General features: G+C 31.8%; 1 protein-coding gene across 3 annotated transcripts in view; it reads left to right on the forward strand.

Annotated features, from left to right (window-relative positions):
• Positions 1-20,100, forward strand: part of LOC129907621 (stress-activated protein kinase JNK) — a 232,609-nt gene that overhangs the window by 153,759 nt on the left and 58,750 nt on the right. For all 3 annotated transcript variants that reach the window (XM_055983923.1, XM_055983924.1, XM_055983925.1), the window contains 2 exons: positions 9,734-9,863; positions 9,921-10,118. In XM_055983923.1, the coding sequence (XP_055839898.1) occupies positions 9,734-9,863; positions 9,921-10,118 (328 nt within the window). The remainder of the gene's footprint in view (positions 1-9,733; positions 9,864-9,920; positions 10,119-20,100) is intronic.

Genomic DNA, 20,100 nt, shown 5'->3' on the forward strand with positions numbered 1-20,100 from the left:
AAAATTAAAGTTTCAACATTCTTTACAAATTAATATTTCTTAAGCACGTTCCACATCTTTATTGACATTATGGAGTTCTGGCTCACTATTTTGTGGGTTTCTGACACCCTTGGGTGGGTTGAAAGTCCATAATTGATTTGTGGACTTATAACCAGAGTTGGATAATCGAATCGTTAATTACATTACATGTAATTACAGGGTAATTGCATTGTAATCTAATTATTTTCCCATTACAAGGGAAATGTAATTCGAAATGCAATTACAATTAAATTACCGTGTAATTTTATTGTAATTACATTATGAAATTACAAAAGTAATTAGATTATAATTAAATATATTGGTAATTTGAAAGTAATTACATTTTAATTGAAATTTTGTAATTAATTACTAATTAAATTAAACATTTTATTTTATTCAAACGAAACAAAATCATTCAATAAATTAATTAATATAAGGGCAATTCCATGGTAACTCACGTTACATTCACAAATTTTTTTTTGTTAATTTATAATATATTGATACGAAATTACTATCCATGAATGGAGCATAACTATACTTTCATAATTAACAACAAAATTTTTCTTAATTTTTAGCATTTGCTTGGGACAAATAAAAGTATGATGGTAACTCACGTTACAAAAATCGGACACGATTTTTAAGAGTCCGACAGTATGAACTTTTTCTGCGAAATTAAGAATCTTGATTTGTTTTTAATGAAGATTCCATACATAAAAAATTACAAGCTTTTAATATTAGTGACAAAACCAAACATTTGTTCAATATTTCGAGGAAAAATTTTAATATATTTAGGTAACTCACGCTACATTATTTTGGTAACTCATGTAACCTGCGATTTGTGGTTCCAAAAGTGAAGAAAAGATGCATTTTCACTCAAGTTTTTTTTTAAATCGAATATTGTGTAACGAAGTTTGCTTAAATGTTAATTTATTTAAGCAATCACGATGGGATAGTGTCATCGCTTATGCTTTAAAAATGATTTAAGATTATTTATACTCCCTGAATTTAATTTCTATCCATAAGGGAATACAACAAATAATCTTTTCTTGCAACTTGCAAAAAGAGTTACCGTTTGTAAATAATAATTTGCTATTACAAAAAGTAAAAAAAAACTGCATAATTTGTTCAAAATTCGTGTCCACTTTTTCATGGAATTACCCATAAGCTGTGTTTTTTTTATTCCCGTGATCCTGATCAGATCATTTTATTTGTTAGCTTTACAATAACAAAGCAAGAACCTGCTTTTTTTGTAAGGCAAATAAAAGCAATATGATTTCATCTGGATCACGAGAATAATAAAACCCATCTATTATAATATTACACGAAAAGTTAGAATAAAATTACTGGTAGTTTATTTTTGCTTTAAGCAAAACAAAATTTTGAAAATTTGTGTCCGATAGCTTATTTCATCGCGGCGCAATTATTATGCCCGCAAATGAAGAAGGCCTTTAATGGAAGCGACGGTTGAAGTACTGTGTTGTACTTCAGGAACAATCTCTTTGCAACTTGCCACTTGCAACTTGCCACATGCAACTTGCCACATGCAACTTGCCCCATGAAACTTGCCACATGCAACTTGCTCCCATGAAACTTGCTACATGCAACTTGCCACATGCAACTTGCCTCATGTAACTTGCCCCATGCAACTGGCCACATGCAACTTGCTACATGCCACTTGCCACATGCAACTTGCCACACGCAACTTGCCACATGCAACTTGCCACATGCAACTTGCCACATGCAACTTGCCACATGCAACTTGCCCCATGCAACTTGCCACATGCAACTTGCCACATGCTAATTGTCACTTAGAACTAAATATGATGGGACTTAGAACAATCAAGAATACTCGGGCTCATTTTCAAAAGGCTACTTCCCTGTTTTTATTGTTCTATGTCCCATTAAATTATATTATCTGTGGAATGAAATTTTTTGACAAAAACGGTTTTCAAATTCGGAAAGAGCACCCTGCAACATTAACTCATTTTCAGTAAAAAGTGGATTTAGAACAATTTTGATATATGCCGACGATATGTGGACTTTGCACCAGTGCAAAACCGGAATATTACCACTGATTTCAGAAGATAAAAGTTGCTGAACCACGGATTAAATATTTGCCCTAAAATGTTTGTTTTTAAATATTGTCAATTTAATTTAGAACTCAATAGATAGAATGTACTTAAAAATTTTCTGCTACAAAATTTTAGTACGAGAAAAAGTTCATTTTTCAATGTTTTATATAAAATTGAACGAAATAATTTTTTGTATTAAGCCTTAGAATGGTTAAAATTTGTTTTTCAAAAAATATTTCTGCACTTGAAATTTTTCGTAGAACCTCAAAATTTCAAGTTATCATAAAAAAAACGTTTTTAAATGTTTTCAGATTTCAACGATTTTTTACTCAGCCATTTTTCGGTCAATTTCAGGGGGGTCATTCCGTAATTTTGAAAATGACAAAATGTAGCTTTAAATTCTAAAAAACGGTGAAAAAATGTTGTACTTCGAGATTCAGCCCATAAAAATCAATCGTCAATAAATAAACGATATTCCAATCACCGATCAAATTCCGAACTCATTATTATTAAATCATACAGACCCATTTCACTGTTTCCTGTAGTATCAAAGGTTTTTGAGAGAATATTTTTGCAGCGCCTCCAGCCAATAATAGAAGAAAAAGGTCTTATACCTGAACACCAGTTCAGTTTTAGAAGCAAGCACTCGACGATTGATCAAGTACATAGAATCACCGATGTCATTGAGAAAGCTCTTGAAGAAAAGAAAATTTGTTCAGCGGTCTTTTTAGATGTGTCTCAAGCTTTTGATAAAGTATGGCACGAGGGTCTCAAATTCAAGTTAAGACAAGTCCTACCTGAAGGACTCTTTATCATTCTTAGAGAATATCTAGAGAACAGAATTTTTCGCGTTAGGCACGGAAATGATTACTCAGACTTTAGGGAAATAGTGGCTGGGGTACCACAAGGTAGTGTTTTAGGTCCCATTCTCTACCTTCTATTCACACGCGATATACCTCAAACAGAAAACACAATTGTAGCTACTTTTGCTGACGACACCGCAATACTTGCAGTAGGCAAAACAATTAACGAATCGACAAGTAAATTACAAAATGCTCTTAACAATGTTAATGAATGGACACAAACATGGCGAATAGCGCTTAACGAATTTAAGTCAGTCCACGTGGACTTTACATATAAGAAAATAAATAGACTACCTGTTTTTATTAATACTACTCAAGTCCCATTTGCAAACGAGGCAAAATATCTCGGGATGACTCGCGACGCGAAATTAAAATGGAAACCGCATGTTAAAAATAAATGTGATCAGTTAAATATTAAGTTAAGAGAAATGTACTGGTTGCTCGGACACAATTCTAGACTTAGTATTGAAAACAAATTATTAGTTTACAAGCAAGTACTTAAGCCTGTTTGGACATATGGTATTCAACTCTGGGGTTGTACCCGCGATACAAATTTAAATAGATTACAAACCTTTGAAAATAAATTATTAAGATCATTTGTAAATGCGCCGTGGTACATACAGTCGTCGGCATAATTATTTTGACTAATTTTCAATTCTCGATCTGATAAGAATAATTTCTAACGGTTAGACTTTACATAGGTAAAGTTGATGGTTATTTATCAAGTATGTTATGGTGAATCTAATGGTGGTCAAAGTAAATCATATGAGTGAAATTTGGCTTTCAGACAGCTTTTTTTGTATTAGAAGTGCTATTTTTGGAGCGGCATAAGTATTTTGACTAGCATTCTTTTTCAATTTTGGTACGGTAAAGTAAAACCTTTTGCTTAATTTAAGCATGTATCCAACTGCTGAACATGTTAAGGCTCAGATTCAAAAAAAAAAATTGGAAACATTTCGCAAATAAATATTGAAATTGGGGCATTTATTGTTACAAGTTAAAATTCCCGTTACCTGTTAAACAAATCAATGGAGAACTGATTTGTTTGCGTCAAATTATGTCTTGGCTAATAAAGAAACACAAGATTACGAGTACTGAGTAGAATCAGCCATGAATCTGTACAAAACAAAAAATTACACAAAAAAAAGACAATTTTTTTTTGCGTAGTTGACTTTGAATCCCAGATTGAACCCTAATATCATGGAGCTGGAAATGAAATCTCTAGAGAAGAATTCCTCATCAGAAAGCAACGATTCCCAGGAGACTTAGGAAACACAATTTTGGGACTTATTCAACAAGAAAAGCACTAGTTAACCTCTTGAAAGCATGTTGAAAACTATGAAATTCGCAAAAAAGCAACTTTGGTAAGCCTCCTTCTTTCTGGAACAAAGTTTACTAGACAGCTTCCGAACAAAATTCACTTTTGGTGATGTATGTATGTATGTATGTATGTATGGAGTGCAAAAGAACTTACATCGGTCCATTAAATCTTGTTCCGGAAAGAAGGAGGCTTACCAAAGTTGCTTTTTTGCGAATTTCATAGTTTTCAACATGCTTTCAAGAGGTTAACTAGTGCTTTTCTTGTTGAATAAGTCCCAAAATTGTGTTTCCTAAGTCTCCTGGGAATCGTTGCTTTCTGATGAGGAATTCTTCTCTAGAGATTTCATTTCCAGCTCCATGATATTAGGGTTCAATCTGGGATTCAAAGTCAACTACGCAAAAAAAAATTGTCTTTTTTTTGTGTAATTTTTTGTTTTGTACAGATTCATGGCTGATTCTACTCAGTACTCGTAATCTTGTGTTTCTTTATTAGCCAAGACATAATTTGACGCAAACAAATCAGTTCTCCATTGATTTGTTTAACAGGTAACGGGAATTTTAACTTGTAACAATAAATGCCCCAATTTCAATATTTATTTGCGAAATGTTTCCAATTTTTTTTTTTGAATCTGAGCCTTAACATGTTCAGCAGTTGGATACATGCTTAAATTAAGCAAAAGGTTTTACTTTACCGTACCAAAATTGAAAAAGAATGCTAGTCAAAATACTTATGCCGCTCCAAAAATAGCACTTCTAATACAAAAAAAGCTGTCTGAAAGCCAAATTTCACTCATATGATTTACTTTGACCACCATTAGATTCACCATAACATACTTGATAAATAACCATCAACTTTACCTATGTAAAGTCTAACCGTTAGAAATTATTCTTATCAGATCGAGAATTGAAAATTAGTCAAAATAATTATGCCGACGACTGTATATAAGAAACGAAGATCTTCACAGGGATCTTGGAATCCCCACGGTTCTCAAACTGTGATTTTTTTACAGTTCTAAACAGAGGAGTACTTGTTCCTTTTGAAAATATTTTTTTATTATGCTCAAGCACCAAATTGGGTGTAGATTTTATGGGCTGAATCTCGAAGTACAACATTTTTTCACCGTTTTTTATGCTTTGGAAATTTGAAACCGAATCTGAAGTCAATTTTGCCCAAACTACCTCAAAATTTTGATAAATAAATACAGTAAATGGGGTATCCGAATAAACTCATCCAAGTCGGAACTACTGTGCCTTAGACGATCAGGAGGAAGAGGCAGTCGATCGGCTGGAAGCTGTAGAAGCATCACATTGACACTTCCAGATGGAACTAGATTGCCAGCCAAACGCAACGCCAAGTACTTAGGAATCAACTTTAACGAGCTCCTCAGATTCAACAATCACTCCCGTTTGGTCCTCAAAAAAGCCAACTTTGCTTTCCATCGCCTTCACCCTCTGATGAAAAGAAGAACAGGATTGAGTCAACCAACGAAACTCTTGATCTACAAGCAGCTTCTGCGACCAGTCATTGCCTACAGCTTTCCAGTATGGTACACCATCTCCAAGACAGCCATGAAGGAACTACAAATGTTCGAGAGAAAAATACTGAGGATTTGCACTGGGCTCATCTTTGACCGACAGCGGCAGAAATACTATAGCAACAAGCGACTCTACGAGGAAGCAAAAATCATACCACTGGACAAGTATCTACTGCAATCGGCGAAGGTACTGGTAGGAAATATCGCCAACCATCCCAATCAACTGATGAGAAGAATGACAGCCCAACAACGACATCCGGAACCTAAGTACTTTTGCGCTTTGGATATACTGGCTGAGAACATAATTTCATTGGACAACGAAGAAGTTAACTTTTACGCCGACACCCAGTCGGCTTACTACCGTGGCTAACGCCAACCAAACCAACCCAACTCAACCAACCCCACAACTGGACATCCGGGTCTGAACACCCCGAGGACAACCTAGTCAGCAGACTTTAAATTAAGTTTATCCATGTATAATATTTATTTATATTTTATAACTTAGTCATTGTATAAGGTTAGGCCCCCTCTGTGCCAACAAAATTTTGTATCTATCAATGAATCTTAGACATAAGTTAATTTTAAGTCAATTGTAAATAACAAGTTCAATAAAAACAAAATTGAAAAAAAATTGAATTGTCACATGCAACTTGAAACATGCAACTTGCTACATGCCACTTGCTACATGCAACTTGCCACCCTGCCTTTGCAAACTTTCTGTTCTACCATATAATTTATTATTGGAAGGGTATAGCCCGACTCAGACAGCCCGACTAAATGCATAGCGCTACTCAAGATAGCCCGGCTCATCGCAACTCGTCTCAGATAGGCGTGTATATAATCTTTACACTCCTCAAAAATCTTACCTGGCTTGTGTGGTGTGGCATGTGGCATAGTTTTTCTTTGAAATGTTGAAGGTTTAGATTTTGGTTTTATTTTGTTTTTACAGTAATATAATTACTTTTAATTACAATTTTAATTACAATGTAATTACTTTTGTAATTTCATCTTTTAAATTACAATACAATTACACGGTAATTTAATGGTAATTGCATTTCGAATTACATTTCCTTTGTAATGGGAAAGTAATTCGATTACAATGCAATTACTGGTGGAGTAATTGCACAACGCACAACGAATAAATTTACGGCCCTATCCACATTTTTAATGATTTCGAGTTTTAGATTATATGTAATTTAGATTTTATGTTCACAGCTTTGGACATACATATGTACATGTACGATGCACCTCCTTTTTTTCTTATCAACTAAAAAATATGGGACAGAACAAAATTATATAAAATTTTATATGATCTCTTGGGTTAAACCAGGGTAAGTTCTGTGATTTCTTAAAGTGAGCTATGAAGCGAATATTCTGATTTAACCTACCAACTGATACTGGAGCTTGGGAATTTTATTTAGTTTTTGATGATAAAAGTCTTTAAACCTTGCTATTTAAAATGGTTGCAGAGTTTTTAATTAATTATACCTACCTAGATGAAGCAAAACATTTATCTGAGTTAAACTTAAAACTGCAAGGAAAATTCATAATATAACGAATATGACCAAATGCAACATTCAAATTCAAATGCACATACACCACATATGGCTCTTTTGGGACATCAGAAGAGAAACGAGGATTTGAGGATTTCCTATATGCAATATGTCAAATATAGGTAAATTGGCATCGTCAGTCGGCCTTATAAAAAATACTACGAAAAAAATCTAAAGGGAACGGGTCGTAATTCTGTATTCCAAAATTCTGTATGACCAATATTCTGTATCTGAAGAAAAAATTCTGTATGAACATAATTCTGTATTCCATTATTCTGCTTTTCTATTATTCTGTATTTCAAAATTCTGTAAATCCAAAATTCTGTTTTTCAAAATTCTGCAAATCCATTATTCTGCTTTTAAAAATTCTGTAATTTTAAATCTCTACATTAAAACATGTCCCTCAAGTAAGCAGAGCAAGTACCCCAAAATTATATCAAGTGCTCCCCTACTTTTGCAAAAACTTAATGTTCTGCTAACTGGATTTAAAGTTAGCAGAGCAATTACCAGAAAATGTCTTAAACTGTTAGTAAAAAATTCGGGTTTGGTTTAATATTTAGGTGCCAAACAAAAATCCAAAAAAAAAAAATTTTTACAAAAATGATTTTTTTTCTGTGATCTTCGAAAAAAAATTGTTTTTTGAAATTATCTTGAATAATTAAGTGCTTTGAGTTAAGTACCAAATTTTCGAAAAAAATTCCGAGATTTTCCATTAAAAAAAAATATTTTCATTTTCCATATAAATTCATGTTCTACTAACTTGAATTTGTTTTTTTTTTCAAAAAATTCCACTTTTTCGAAAAAAATTGGACATAAATAATCGAATGTTCGACTAATTTGAATTAAGCGCTCCATTTTCAGATAAGTTTTCCGAGATTTTCATGTTCTGCTGGCTTGATTTCATTTTTCTCAAAAAATTCAATTTTTTTCGACAAAATTCGAATGGAGTTATTAAGTGCATGACTAATTTGAGTTAAGTACCCTATTTTCCAAAAATTCTTTCTTCGTTATTAAACATAAAACCATCGACACACAATTTATCCTTTCCTTTATTAGGTTTTAATAATTTAATATTTTCCATTTTTCTGAATTCATTTTATATCACGATTAACTCATAACACTTAACTTAAGCTGGCGAACGCAAACTGCTTCAAGGTTCTGCATAGAAAATATCAAAATTCTGTACTCCAAAATTCTGTAAATGATAAAAGAAAAATTGTTTTGATAATGAAAAAAGTGCGCACTTTGAAATACAGAATAATAGAAAAGCAGAATAATGGAATACAGAATTATGTTCATACAGAATTTTTTCTTCAGATACAGAATATTGGTCATACAGAATTTTGGAATACAGAATTACGACCCGTTCCCACATAGAATTAATGCCGAATCATGTGGAAATGGAGGCAAGCGATTTCTAGTGTGACTCCGAAGTAAGTTCCTATTTCGATACTTATAATGCCCGATATTATAAGTATTTTTGTGCACTTGAAAACTTTCATGTAAAATCGTTTGCGATTTTCACAGAAGGTAGGTACCTGTCGATGCGAGTAGTTATTTCCGCCATTAATAGGATCCAATCTAACTAATGTCGTTTTCTATTGACTTTTGAGATTTTTGTGTTAAAAATTCAGATTTTCCACTGCAAATAAATCTAATTTTGTAATTGTGTATGAAATCTGTGCGTATAAAAAAAAATAAAACAACAACAAATGTTCAGACAAATGTCAAACTGAGGAGTGTGTGAAAGTGCGTGTGTTTGTATGCGTGAATCATTTTTTTGAATCTCGAGACGCAAATAGATCATGAAATCTGAGATTTTCCCACTATTTCCCTCTTCACCCCCCCTTTCAGCGACATAATTTTGGTCTGAGCAAAAAGTGGTAAATGGAAGAAAATTAATTTTATCATTCTTTCTGTTTTTCTTTACAAAATTGTTTTACCTATAAAAAATTTAGCTTTACTTTTTCGGCGGCCCATACAAATTTTGTAACTAATTAGTTTGACATGCCTGGTGTAGCATGTTTTTCACATGGGTTTCAGTTATATTTTACCTGTTAAGGTAAAAAAAAAACAAGCACCCTTGTTTTAAATCGGCAATAACTTTTCTTAGAGCAATTGTATTGACTTTATTTTTATGTCATTAGATTAAGCATCAAAAAATACCTTAAAAACATGTGTCATATGATGATATTACACAAACAATTTTGTTTTTGTCTGTTGGGCTGTGTTGTGTGTAATCGATTCAATTAAGGAAACCAACCGAAATTGTAAACATTTTTTGTTTTTATGTTAAATTTTTGTTTTTACTATTATTATTATTTTCTTTACCATTGTTATAATAACTTTTGTACATTTTTATATAATTCTAGTGCTGCATATGATACAGTTTCCGAACAAAATGTTGCAATTAAAAAGTTATCACGACCCTTTCAAAACGTTACTCATGCCAAGCGTGCTTATCGGGAATTCAAATTAATGAAACTTGTTAACCATAAAAATGTAAGCTTACTTTTAGTGTTGTGAAAATACAAAAATATTTACATTTTTAATACCTAGATAATTGGTTTGTTGAATGCATTTACACCACAACGTACACTAGAAGATTTTCAAGATGTTTATCTTGTTATGGAACTCATGGATGCTAATTTGTGTCAGGTTATACAAATGGATCTTGACCACGACAGAATGTCGTATTTATTGTACCAGATGTTGTGCGGAATAAAACATCTACATTCAGCTGGAATAATTCACAGGGTAAATTAATTTCGTTTATAAAACTTTTTTTACAGCCTGATTCTCTCCCACAATCACAACTTGTGAGCCTCCGATAGAGCAGTACACACTCCCAACTCAACAATGTTTACAAAGCTTAACAATCTTAACAAGTTGAGAATGTGAGGAGAATCATATTCATTGTTTTACTTGTTAAGGGTATTCTTATTCTAGAAATTTCAATTACACTGGTTTACAGCCAAAATGGAAACTCAATCCCACTATTTTTTTCTCATGTACTTTGACCTCAGGCACTCGGAAATCACTTTAAAAAAAATTACGATAGATAGGTTTTCGAGATATGATTTTTCAAAGTTTTTTTTTTGTTGTTTTTTCCAGCCTACTTATTAATAAACGACTCTGAACAGAAACTTGAGTAATAAACGACTCTGAACAGAACAGCGACTGAAAGCTGAGTAAATAAGCAACAAAAGTTAAATCAACTTTTCTGGGTCACCCAGAAAAAGTTGTTCTAGCGTTTGCTGCTTATTTACTCAGCTTTCAGTCGCCGGCTTTTCTGTTCAGATTAGTCGTTTATTACTCAAGATATAGCCCGAATACTTTGAAAAATCATATCTCGAAAACCTATCCACAAATATTTTTTTAGATAACATTTTCGAGTTTTCTGGGCTTAAATCTATATATGTACGAAAAGTATATAGATTTTGGTGTCCAAAATTTTTTTTATTTTTTTGTAAACTAGTGTTATCAGTTGTATGTATTATTTAAGAACACAAATCTAAAAAAGTGTGAATTAATATCGAATGTCGGAAACTTATTTAGTCGAGTAAAATTTGTAAAATCTCGGAATCCAGGGAAAGTCGGTGAATCTGTAAAACTAGTATAAGGCTGCATTATTAAAAGGTCAAATAAGAAAGTTAAAGGAAAAAAGACTTGTGTCACTCGAGGACTGCCGCGGTAAAGATATTGCATTGCATTTTCTATCGACTTATGCAATTATAATTATTTATTTACCTACACTACACAAAACCAATGATTATGTTTTTTTTTTATCTACCTATCAATTCATATACAATAACAAGGTCACATTTGAAAACATGCATACACACAATCTCATGTCATAAACTTCTCCAGACAAAAAAAAAAATAAGAAAACACAAGAATACTTTTTCTCTTCTGATTTAATATCGCAAGCGCAATGCAACGCTTTACTCGTTCACAAATCCCAAGAAGTTGAACAAGAAACAGAAGAATGGGAAGAGAAAAGAAAAATAAATACAGATAATTTTTTACTTGCGATATAGGTACTATATATCAAGTTATGCATTCGTACAAAAAAAAAAGTTGAGATAACATTTTTCCATGACATTACGATGGTAGACAATGCCAAAAAAGTGGGTCCCGGAAGTCCGTCTGTCTGTCAGTCTGTCTGTCAGTCTGTCAGTCTGTCAGTCTGTCAGTCTGTCAGTCTGTCAGTCTGTCAGTCTGTCAGTCTGTAAGTCTGTCAGTCTGTCAGTCTGTCAGTCTGTCAGTCTGTCAGTCTGTCTGTCTGTCTGTCTGTCTGTATGTCTGTCTGCCTGTCTGTCTGTCTGTCTGTCTGTCTGTCTGTCTGTCTGTCTGTCTGTCTGTATAATGACCTACAGCCTAAACGGATAGACCGATTAATGTCAATCTTGGTATGTAGCGTTATTTGGCGACTCTCCAGAGGGGTTTTTGGAATTAATTTTTTTGGACCAAAAATAACGGTACTTGTCATATACCGATTTTAGTAAAATTGAAATATCTCGAAAACGGCTCCAACGATTTTGTTTAGAAAATTCAAATGTTAGTTTCAAGCTAAGGTCTATATTTTAATGAAAATTTTTTTTTTGAAAATCATTATTAACGGTACCTGCCATAGAACCATTTTTTTCAAATTCGAATATCTCTGAAACTTCTTATTCGATTTCAACGAAACTTTTTGTGAAGAAGCATTTATATTATTTAAATATAAACCAAAAATTAAATTTCCAAAAAAATAATTTTTGGATTTTTAAAAAAATTTTGAAAATTTTTTTTTGAAAAATCAAATTTTCGAAAACGGGACATTGAATTTTTTTGAAATTTTGTTTTTGGATGTTGATTAGTGATTTCTACAAAATGGCATACCAATTTTATTTTCAAACTTTTTTTCCAAAAAATTATTTATAAAAAATTGTTTTTTTAAAAAACGGCTCTAACGATTTAAATATTTTTTTTTTCTAAAAATGCACGTTAATATATCAATCAAAACTGCATACTTGTTTTGGAGGGCAATTGAATTTCAGATTTTATTTTATTTTTTTTTTAAACGAAATTTATTTTATTTTTAAATTTCTATATAAAAAGTCTTTAATATTTAAGCAACTTTAACTCCAAGAGCAAGTTCGTGCGACCCAGTCGTGCATTTTATTTGCTTCTGATTTATTCTGTAGACACAGCATTTATGGTCTTCTTCCTTACTCCTCTCTTTGTTGTCTAACACAATTTATATAACCCTCTCTGGCTGAACCAAAACCATTCACACATCCATGCAAGCTTCGTACAATCGTATCATATGCATATTAGAGTGGGCCGAAAAACACTTTTTTTCGAATTTCAAATCGCAATAGCGCGGAAAAGTTGCGAATGGTGATGACTAATAAGGGTTTAAAAAATAATCAAAATCAGTTCATATCTTCCGGTCGCGCATCGGCTCTGAAGTATGAAAAAATTTTTAAAAAATGGTATTTTTACAAAAAAAAAATTACCACCCTAACATATTATTTTTTGAACATTATAGGTTTAGAAAACTTTCATGTCAGCTAAATATTAAGCAGAAAAAAAAATTGGCTCAAATTGGTTAAGGACTTCGGTGGCACATGTGTTTCAAAATTTGTCAAAAATGGCAAAAATCATATTTTTGCGATATTTTTTTTCCTTTTTATAAACTATTTTTAAAATTATTATTTTTACCAAATAAGAATAAAAAATGAAGTTGACACAATCAGTGAAAGCCGTGAAGTCGCTGAATATATAAATATCTTTTGGTCAAGTACGCTTTGGCTATTTATTATTCTCTTTGCCGCACAGTTGTGCCTTTGGTGTTTTTTTGGCTTCAAAAATCATTTTCACGGCCATTTCTTGATGAAAAGTCATGAAATTTAGAACAATGAAGTATATAAGTATAAGATATACGAAAAAGCTACCAACTTATTTTTTACTCAAAATGGTGGTCCCAAAATGGCGATCAGAATAAGCATTTATAGAATCTTCTTTTGCGAAACTGTTTATAAGCTAAAAATTTAGCTAATTGATGAAAAACAGATGTTCGACTTTTGAATTAGGTACAGCTGTTCATTTCAACAATGTTTGAATTTTTTTTCATTGAATATGAACAGTTGTACCTAATTCAAAAGTCGAACATCTGTTTTTCATCAATTAGCTAAATTTTTAGCTTATAAACAGTTTCGCAAAAGAAGATTCTATAAATGCTTATTCTGATCGCCATTTTGGGACCACCATTTTGAGTAAAAAATAAGTTGGTAGCTTTTTCGTATATCTTATACTTATATACTTCATTGTTCTAAATTTCATGACTTTTCATCAAGAAATGGCCGTGAAAATGATTTTTGAAGCCAAAAAAACACCAAAGGCACCACTGTGCGGCAAAGAGAATAATAAATAGCCAAAGCGTACTTGACCAAAAGATTTTTATATATTCAGCGACTTCACGGCTTTCACTGATTGTGTCAACTTCATTTTTTATTCTTATTTGGTAAAAATAATAATTTTAAAAATAGTTTATAAAAAGGAAAAAAAATATCGCAAAAATATGATTTTTGCCATTTTTGACAAATTTTGAAACACATGTGCCACCGAAGTCCTTAACCAATTTGAGCCAATTTTTTTTTCTGCTTAATATTTAGCTGACATGAAAGTTTTCTAAACCTATAATGTTCAAAAAATAATATGTTAGGGTGGTAATTTTTTTTTTGTAAAAATACCATTTTTTAAAAATTTTTTCATACTTCAGAGCCGATGCGCGACCGGAAGATATGAACTGATTTTGATTATTTTTTAAACCCTTATTAGTCATCACCATTCGCAACTTTTCCGCGCTATTGCGATTTGAAATTCGAAAAAAAGTGTTTTTCGGCCCACTCTAATGCATATACACTAGAGTGACCGCAACTCCCATAGAAAAAATTTTTTGTCGAATTTTTTTCGGGAGAACCCCATAAAATGTTCCGCCTTTGCAGATTTTTAGATAGCCAAAATTTCAGCTCGATTGGATAACTCTAAATGGTGCCGACATTCGCTCAAAGTATCAAAAATCTCTGTTTTTTCACTGTTTTACGAAGAAAATTAGCTCTAGCTCCCAAACAGATCGGGTTATTTTCACTTTTTATATATTTAATTAAAGGTAGTGTTGTTACACATAATTCAGATGCTTAATTTGTTTAGTTTTACTAAAAAAGAAAAATATTGTCATCAATTTAAATTTTCAGTACTTACCACAAAAAGAGCTGAAGTGCAAACTCGATTTAAAATTAAACTTTTTTTTAACTGTTTTATTCTGCGGATAAGGATAGAATGGATGTTTCTCTATCTCTGGGCCCTCGGGTAGCAAAAGTATGAGGTATAGTCGTGGGGTGAAAGAGCTATTAACAATGAAACTTTCTTTGTTATTGGATCGATGTAAGGCATCTGATAGAAATGCTTCTCGCATAATTATAACTACAATAGAAGCACTAGGTCAAAATCCAATTGACTTTGTAGTTTCAAAATCAAACTTACATTCAACAAGAAAAAACTTTTGCTTGGTTTAATGCCCCAAGAGCTTATCTGGCTCCTAAACAAGATCTTGATCTTTTGCGTAATTGCATTGAATACCGCAAGATAGACAAAGATATTTCAGAGAAGGCTCTTGCTAAATTCTCAAACCATTTATGGTATTTGAGTTCAGAGCAGGCAGGTCTGGCGTTCTTTGACCTAACTTTACCAGATGGCGAACAAAATTAGAAACGGCCAACATAATTTTGAAAACCAGTGAAACGGAAACCAACAGAATAGTAAATCCAAAACTACAGACACATGAAGATGAACATTTTGTCAGAGCAGGGTTAAAAAATATTGTGAACAAAGAAACATTGAACTTTTTCAGCCGATTGAAAATAGACACAAGTTTTCTCAAAGAACCTCCAAATCTTTGGCCCGAAAACTCGCATTTTAAAGAAGGCTTTAAAAAAGTGCAATCACTTAAAGTCGTAAATGACATGACAGAAAGAGGAGTCAAATTAATAACGGATTTTAATAACCTTTTAACTAAAGATGAGGAACAAAAACAATATGTGATTCAAGTAGTCAGTGAGTGCCGAAAATTGTATCCTGATGCTTCCAAAACTACTTTGTAAATCTGTTGATTAAATTTTTTTAGTATTTACTTCATTAATTATGTATAAGAAATGTAACACGATGTTATTTTTTTTGTTTTTTTAGGCCGTGTGTGAATTGCGTAAAATAGTTCACATAGTGTAAAATATTTGACACTGTTGAGGTGAATAAAAAATTTTCAACTGTTAAAAATTTATTGGGCTCTGGGACCTGGTTAAATTTGAGTTAAATTTTTTTTGTTTTTTTTTTTTATTAAAAAGGAGTTTCATAGCAGAAAAGAGGCAGAGAAAAATATTAAACAATAAGCCATACAGCTGAAATTTTTTTGTTCACCTCAATAGTGTCAAAAATTTTACACAGTGTTAACTATTTAACGCAATTCACACACAGCCTAAGAATTCTGTTAAATGTTTCGTTTTTTTAAATAAAACAGTTTAAAAAAAAAAGTTTCATTTTAAATCGAGTTTGCACTTCAGCTCTTTTTGAGGTAAGTACTGAAAATTTAAATTAATGACAAAATTTTTCTTTTTTGGTAAAACTAAACAAATTTAGCATCTGAATTATGTGTAGCAACACTACCTTTAATTAAATATATAAAAAGTAAAAATAACCCGATCTGTTTGGGAGCTAGAGCTAATTTTCTTCGAAAAACAGTGAAAAAACAGAGATTTTTGATACTTTGAGCGAGTGTCGGCACCATTTAGAGTTATCCAATCGAGCTGAAATTTTGGCTATCTAAAAATCTGCAAAGGCGGAACATTTTATGGGGTTCCCCCGACCAAATTTCGAAAATCGATTTCTTGCGGTCACTCTAATATACACACATACCATCATAAATGTACTCATTTTTCGTTACGTTTTTTCTTGGTTAGCTCCCCATGCCAGGCCTGCGTTAAAATCTATGCAATAGCTTAAAAAAAATTGACCGCTCTCGATTACAACAATTGTTAAGGACCATTTACTGAAAAATATGTCATTCCGTATGAAATCGTTGAATTGCTGTCTCATTTTAGATTTTGCCCAAACTTGGCAGGATGTTCTCTAGGAGTGTAAGGAAGCAAATCCATGATGATTTAATTTTAAGTTTCGTGGATTGTTGTAATTAACATTTACACTTTACGTTTAAATACTTTGATTTTTATATTTTAACTGATCAAGTTTGTAGTTCGTTTTTCATTTGTATAAAATTTATAATATTTTTCATTACTTAATATTTGTTCAAATAAGTCGTTATTAAATTAAATCCTTATTCTTTTGTATTATATGGGATTGGCTTCATACTATAAAAGATTTCGAGGTTTGTCCACCTAACTATTCAACACACCTTCCCATTTGTGTATCATGTGAGTTTAAAACCCAAGATTGTAACATTCGGCGTGAAATTGAAACCGACTCAAACAAACTTCGTTGGATTGAATCAAAATCAATTCTTAACAGAAGAAATTTGAATCAAAATTCATTGGTTCTTCCAAATCAGATTACGACCTCAATTGAAGAAGCAACAGATATAGTTTTTCGTACTATTGCTCAGTCCGCAGTCACATACTCAAATCAAAGAGGATGTTTGTTTAAATCTAGTTGGTATGACGAGGATTGTAGGAAAAGTAGAGAGAAATCCTTTAAATTGCTAAAACTTTTTAGAGAAACGAATAATTTGGGTTTTAAATCTCTGTATTTGCAAGCAAATACTAACTTCAAAAACCTGTGTAAGCAAAAAAAAACAAAAACCAAGCAAGGATCCTAGAGTTTTTTTGGAAAAACGTGCGAATTTTAGATGGCCACAATAAGGCAGCTATGTCCTCTATTAGTGTTGACGTAATGGCATCATATTTTGAAAAACTTTTCCTCCCGTACCCATCCCAAATGTCTGTAAGTTTCGCATTACCATTCGTATAAATTAACGATGTGGCGTTGTTTTTGGTGATCTTTTTATTAAAGTGCTGCTTTACGCGGATGATCTCGTGATTTTGACGGATAACCCTGTGACACTTCAACTTCAAATTATTAAGTTGAAACAATATTGTGATCTGTGGGACTTAAAGATCAATACTTCGAAGTATAAAATTATGATTTTTCGTCCCCAGAACCGTGGAGCAGGGACGATCGCACTTGGAATCTCAATGGTTCTATCATAGAAGTAGTTCAAGATTTAAAATATTTAGGCATCACCATTTCACACAAATGAATTTTCGAGTTCACATAAAAGACAAACGTATCTTTCACGATTCATTCACATTGAATCTGGGCTACCTCCAATTTTCATAAGAAATCTAAAAGCAAATGCAGACTATATGATCAAAGTCATGCAAGATCAAACAATAATTTGCAGAAAAGGATTCTTCAAGTGGCGTTACATTGTAGGTATTCCCCTTTCAAAGATTGGAATGAATTGGCTTCGGAACTCAATTTAACTTTGGCGTTGGATCTGAACGGTTAAGATTCGTGGAGAACTTCCCTTTACGACTGTATTTTCGCGGTAGATGACCAAATGTTTCAGTCATTTCTGAATCGAGCGAGGGTGTCGGTATCAAGGTCTATATACAGTAAACTTAATCTTTGTCTAGGTTCATCAAATTACTTTCGAAACGAGTTCACTGTTAACGAGATGAGTTTGATATTCAAGGTGCGCACGGAAATGCTAGAACTAAACTACAGACCTCACAGAAATGATATTTACCCCAATTGCACATTGTGTAATCTGAATGAAGCCGAAACCGTATTTCATCTAATAGCATCGTGTCCTATTTTACAAGAAATACGACGTGTTTATTTTAATAAGAGTTTCCTTTCATTGGAAGATTGTGGTTCTTAATGGAGAGTGTGGTTGGAAATTGCTAATCCGGTTTTCTTCAGAAGCGTTTTCATATAGGAATACATACGTTAACCTTACCAATCTAATATAATTTTGTTTTAGCTTAACTAAAAGCCCGATTTAAACAGGGTGTTGCAAGTCTTATATTCCTTTTTTATATATTAGGTTGTATTTTGTATTAATATCACTGTGCAAGTCGAAATTCTTGACAGGCGCGCGAATAACTGTTTCGCCATATTTCGGACCCGAGAAATCCATTGGCATCATTAGTTTTTCGATTTATCGGTACGACTTCGAACAAAATTTTTTTTTTAAGTTTTTTCAATTATTTTGAGAATTTTCCACTGTTTTTAGTCATTTTTCAATCAAAAACATTGTTTATATTGCTAATAATTCTGCTCAAACGTTATTTTCTACCAGTAGAAAGACATTGTAAACAATTTTGAACAATTTATTTGAAAGTTTAGTGATTTTTTTTGAAAAAAATTTAAAAAAATCGAAATTTTTTACATTGTTATCGTTTTTTCGCTGTTTTTGTTCTCTTTTGCACAAATACATAGCATGTTTTCCATTAAAAATTAATTTAACTGTTAACTGTTGGTTAAACTTTGACATACTATCGATAGCATCGATAACAAAAAAATATCGAGTATATCGATACTTCACAAAACTATCGATAGTTTCAATACTTCCAAATTATTATACCACAAGGCTTCCGATATTATCGATAGTTTTTTCTTAAAACTATCGATACAATCGGCTATGTTAATTCGTTGTTTACATCCAATGTCAAACGAAAACTTAACTTGTAGTTCAAATTGTGTTTAATTAATTTCAAAGCTATCGATAATATCGGTAGCCTTGTGGTAAAATAATTTGGAAGTATTGAAACTATCGATAGTTTTGTGAAGTATCGATATACTCGATTTTTTTTTGTTATCGATGCTATCGATAGTATGTCAAAGTTTAACCAACACTAAATTAACAGTTAAATTAATTTTTAATGGAAAACATGCTATGTATTTGTGCAAAAGAGAACAAAAACAGCGAAAAAACGATAACAATGTAAAAAATTTCGATTTAAAAAAAAAAAAAATTCAAAAAAAATCACTAAACTTTGAAATAAATTGTTCAAAATTGTTTACAATGTAGCAAATAACGTTTGAGCAGAATTATTAGCAATATAAACATTGTTTTTGATTGAAAAATGACTAAAAACAGTGGAAAAATCTCAAAATAATTGAAAAAACTTTCAAAAAAAAATTTGTTCGAAGTCGTACCGATAAATCGAAAAACTAATGATGCCAATGGATTTCTCGGGTCCGAAATAGGGCGAAACAGTTAATCGCGCGCCTGTCTCAAAAATTTTTTTCAAAAAACTTGCACAGTGTATTCATCATTAAACATTAATTTTTAAGCTTGATATTTGAAAGAATTAAGTTCACAATCTGTGACAAATCTGTAGTTACCATTTATTTTGTTTTAGCTAAACTAAAAGCGCGGATGTATTCCATTATAACAACACTTTTCAATAAAAAATGTATTTAAAGATTTAATTTCATTACTTTGTTTTAACTAAACTAAAAACCCGGATTTATTAAAAAAAAAATGTTGAAATATTATTTAACAACCATTTTGTATTTTTATTTTTCTTTAATTTGAATTTTAAAATTCATGAATTGTAGCATATCATTCTGGCATGTCCTTATTTTCATTTTAAGTTTATCTTTTATTAGAAACAAATAAAGATTAATAATAATAATAATAATAATAATAATAATAATAATAATAATAATA

This window comes from Episyrphus balteatus, chromosome 1 (assembly GCF_945859705.1).
Source record: "Episyrphus balteatus chromosome 1, idEpiBalt1.1, whole genome shotgun sequence".
Classification (NCBI taxonomy): domain Eukaryota; kingdom Metazoa; phylum Arthropoda; class Insecta; order Diptera; family Syrphidae; genus Episyrphus; species Episyrphus balteatus.